This window comes from Tetrao urogallus (genome assembly GCF_951394365.1).
Source record: "Tetrao urogallus genome assembly, chromosome: 8".
NCBI classification, from domain to species: Eukaryota; Metazoa; Chordata; class Aves; order Galliformes; family Phasianidae; genus Tetrao; species Tetrao urogallus.
The window spans coordinates 22,946,971-22,951,258 of record NC_136821.1 but is presented as its reverse complement, the minus strand read 5'-3'; the positions used below and the strand labels follow the sequence as shown (position 1 = coordinate 22,951,258).

Here is a 4,288-nt window from a genome sequence, read left to right as displayed (position 1 = left end):
TTGGGGAGGAAGCATCCTCCTCCCGCACTCTCGCAGGTGCAATATGAATCAATTATCTTAATTAAGATAATGCCGCGAACCCCCGAGATTTTCCCGGGAGCGATTCGGAGCTCGGGACACCGAGAGGAGTTCCGCAGCTCGGCCCCTGCCTCCCCGTCCCCGGCGGTCACGGCTCTCCCGAAGCCCTCCGGAGCCGGGCCGGGGGCGGCAGCTGAGCCCTGGCCGTGGGGGGGGTGGAGGGGGGAGGGGGGAGGCCGGGGCTTTATCGGGCCGCGTGCGACTCGCGTGCGGCGCTGCGGGGGGTGGGAGGGGAGGGGAGAAAGGAGAGTGGAGGGAGAGGGAACGAGATCTGAGGGGAAAAAAAAACAAGAACAAAAAGGAAAATAAGGAGAATTAAAATAAAGTCATAAATGAGGGAAAGGACAAGGAAAAAAAAAAGGGGGGGGGGGTGGGGGAAGGAGAAAAAAAGCAAGGGGAAAAAAAGGAAAGAGAAAGATGGAGAAAATGGGGAAAGGAAAAGAAAAAGGGAAAAAAAAGAAAAAATAAAATAGAGAAAAAAAAGAAAAAATAGAAAAAGGAAAAGGAAAGAGAAGAAAAGAAGAATTATAAAAGAAAAAGAGGGGAAGAGGAAAAAAATAAAAGAAGAAATAGAAGAAGAAAAACGAAAAGGAAAGAGAAGAATTTTAAAAAAAAGAAAACTGTAAGAGAAAAAGGGGAAAGAAGAATAGGAAAGGAAGAGAGGGTGAAAGGGAAAAAGAGTAAAAAAAATAGAATAGGAAAGGGAGAAGGAGGGCAGGAAGAAAAAGAGAAATGGGGAGAAAAAAAAAAGAAAGAAGAGAGGAAAAACAAAGAAAGAGCAAGGGGAAAGGAAAAAAAAAAAAAAAAGAAAGAAAGAAAGAAAAAAAAAAAGAAAGAAAGAAAAGGAAGAGACTCGGGGGGGAAAACAAGAAGCAGCCAAACGAGGCAGATGGAGGAGGAGGAGTCTGTGGGTCGGGGGAAAGAGTCGCTCGGAGCGATGACACCAGGGGGCTGCGGGGAGGGACGGGGCGTTGGGACCGGCCCCGGGAGTGTTGTGGGAGCGGCAGAGCGCTACCGAGAGCGAGTACCCGGACCGGCCCCGACGTGCGGCACGGGGCTGCCGCTCCTCGTCGCCGCGCTCCGGGCCTCCTGTCCCGCCCCGTGCGTCCGTCCGCGCCCGTCACACGAACACCCCGAGATGCCGCGGCTCCCGGCACACGGCGTAGCCCCGCTCCCGCCGTCCCCATCCTCCCTGCGGGTCCCCGCGGGTGCCGCCGCCCACGGCCCCGCGCCGTCCGAGCCCCGCGTCCGCCGCCGCCGCGGAACAATGGGCGCGGGGCGCGCGTGCCGCTGGCAGATGGCGGCGCCCGGCGGGCCACCACCGGGGGCGGGGCGGCGCGGCGGGCGGCCGGGCGCGGGGCCGCATACAAATGGGGGCGTCACGTGGGGCGCGGCGCGGCGCCGGACGTTGAGCGGCCATCTGGCGCGTGCCGCGGCGGCCGCGGGGCGGGGCGGGGCGGGCAGCGGGGCGGGGCGCGGCCCGGCAGGGGGCGGACGCAGGCGCGCGGGGCGGGGGCGAGCGGCGCGGCCCCGGGCCCGGCCCCCGCCCGCCGCCGCCGCGATCCGCCGGCCCCGCTATAAAACCGGGGCGGCCGGCACTGCGCCCTCGGAACGACGCGCCGCGCCCTCGCACCCGGAGCGCGCCGGCGGACGGCGGCGGGGTTATGCGACCGTCACCGCGCGGGAGAGGCTGAGAACGAAGGTAACGGGTCCGGAACGGGGTGGGCACCTGTATGGGGATATATGGGGATACGCGCCGCGCGGGAGCGGTCGGGCAGGAGCGCGGAGCCAGCAGCTGTCCGCGGCGTCGGGGCGCGGGCGGCGGGAGGAGCTGCGTCCCCGGGAGGAGCTGCATCCCCGGGGCCGTCCCTGTCCCCGAGCGCTTCCCGCACCCGCTCTCATCTCCCGTCCCGCGACTCCCCGGCACCCGCCCGGCTTCGAGCGGTGCCACTGACCGGCGCTGTCCCTGTCCTGCAGGCGCTCGCCATGACCAAGTCGTACAGCGAGAGCGGGCCGGCGGGCGAGCCGCAGGCGCAGGCCCCCCCCGGCTGGGCGGCAGGCTGCCTGAGCCCGCCCGCCGACGGGCCCGAGGCCGACAAGAAAGAGGAGGACCTGGAGGCTCTGCACGGTGAGGCCGAAGAGGACGCGCTGCGGAACGGCGAGGAGGAAGACGAGGAGGACGAGCTGGACGAGGAGGAGGAGGAAGAAGAGGAGGAGGAGGACGACGAGCAGAAGCCCAAGCGGCGCGGCCCCAAGAAGAAGAAGATGACCAAGGCACGCCTGGAGCGCTTCAAGCTGCGCCGCATGAAGGCCAACGCGCGGGAGCGCAACCGCATGCACGGCCTGAACGCGGCCCTGGACAACCTGCGCAAGGTCGTGCCCTGCTACTCCAAGACGCAGAAACTCTCCAAGATCGAGACGCTGCGCCTGGCCAAGAACTACATCTGGGCACTGTCTGAGATCCTGCGCTCCGGCAAGAGCCCTGACCTGGTCTCCTTCGTGCAGACACTGTGCAAGGGCCTCTCGCAGCCCACCACCAACCTGGTGGCCGGCTGCCTGCAGCTCAACCCGCGGACGTTCCTGCCCGAGCAGAGCGCGGACGCCCCTCCGCACCTGCCGCCCGCGGGAGCGCCCTTCGCTCCGCCGCCCTTCCCCTACGCGTCGCCGGGGCTGCCCAGCCCGCCCTACGGCACCATGGACAGCTCCCACCTCTTCCACCTCAAGCCGCCGCACGCCTACGGCGCCGCGCTCGAGCCCTTCTTCGAGGGCGGCCTGCCCGAGGGCGCCGGCCCCGCCTTCGACGGCCCGCTCAGCCCGCCCCTCAGCATCAACGGCAATTTCTCTTTCAAGCACGAGCCCGCCGCCGACTTCGACAAGAGCTACGCCTTCACCATGCACTACCCCGCCGGGCCGCTGCCCGCCGCGCCCGCCCACGCCGCCGTCTTCTCGGGCGCCGCCGCCCGCTGCGAGCTGCCGGCCGACGGCATGGCGCCCTACGAGGGGCACCCGCACCACGAGCGCGTCCTGAGCGCGCAGCTCAGCGCCATCTTCCACGAGTGAGCGCCGCCGCCGAGCGGGGCCACCAGCAATAATTCGGATCTATGCAATTTTTAACCTCGCGATGGGCCAATTACAAAATATATATGAGATCTCTATTTTTCAACCAACGTTTTACTACTTGTTACCTTTCCCGCGCCGAATTATTTTGTTGTGGTTTTGTACAGAATTTTTAATGACTTTTTATAACGTGGATTTCCTATTTTAAACCATGCAGCTTCATCAATTTTTATACATATCGGAAAGGTAGAATTATATCTAATTTATACGAAATAATTTAACTAATTTAAACCAGCAGAAAAGTGCTTAGAGAAGTTCTGTTGCCTTAGCACTGCTTTCCTTTCAAATCGTTAAAGAAAAACAAACAAACAACACGAAGCGTAATCCGGGCAATTTCTTTCCCATTAAAGTCTTTTTGGTTCTTTTATTTTATTTTATTTTATTTTCCATTTCTTTTTCCTTTCCCTCTTACGATCAGAACCAGACCCCCAGCTCTTGAGAAGATAGAAGAACGAGAGACTTATTTTCTATTAAAACATATCAGTTCAACACGTGACTTGCACAAACTTGTATATAAATATTATAAGCAAATGCCAACACCCTTCTTAAATCAAAAGCTGCTTGACTATCACATACAATTTGCACTGTTTCTTTTTAGTCTTTGAGCCCCCTGGCATCCCGTGGTGTTTTTTTTGTTTTTTGTTTTTTTTTTTTTTTTCCTGCAGAGAACTTGAAGCTCTCGGTGTTTCCGGACGCTGTAACTGCATGATTTTAGACATATTCACACGATCCGTGGTTGTCATTTGCTCGTCTCATCACTCGGAACCTAAAGCTGAGCAGGTCGTTGGAGTTGGGCTATATACCTATTGTAGTCGATTAGTACGGTAGCTTGAAACAGATTCAAACCATTTAATCCGTAATTAGAACAATAGCTATTGCATGTACAATGCAGTCCAGAATAAGTGCTGTTTGAAATGTAACGCTGGTTCAACTGGAATCAAATCTGTACTGTAATTTTGTTTGTAAACCTGTATATTATGGTGTAATGCACACTGGGATTTTAGGAAATGTCCATCCTTTTGCAACAACCTAGTATTGAACATTTGGTCGAATGTTGCATTTCTCCTTCAATGTGATTTTATTTTTTCTTAGT

General features: G+C 58.0%; 1 protein-coding gene across 1 annotated transcript; it reads left to right on the top strand.

The window, feature by feature from the left end:
* Positions 1-2,064: 2,064 nt before the first annotated feature.
* Positions 2,065-3,138, top strand: NEUROD1 (neuronal differentiation 1; the record flags this gene model as incomplete). The annotated part of the gene is made up of 1 exon (XM_079539437.1): positions 2,065-3,138. The coding sequence occupies one exon, from the start codon at positions 2,065-2,067 to the stop codon at positions 3,136-3,138; it is 1,074 nt and encodes a 357-aa protein (XP_079395563.1).
* Positions 3,139-4,288: the final 1,150 nt, after the last annotated feature.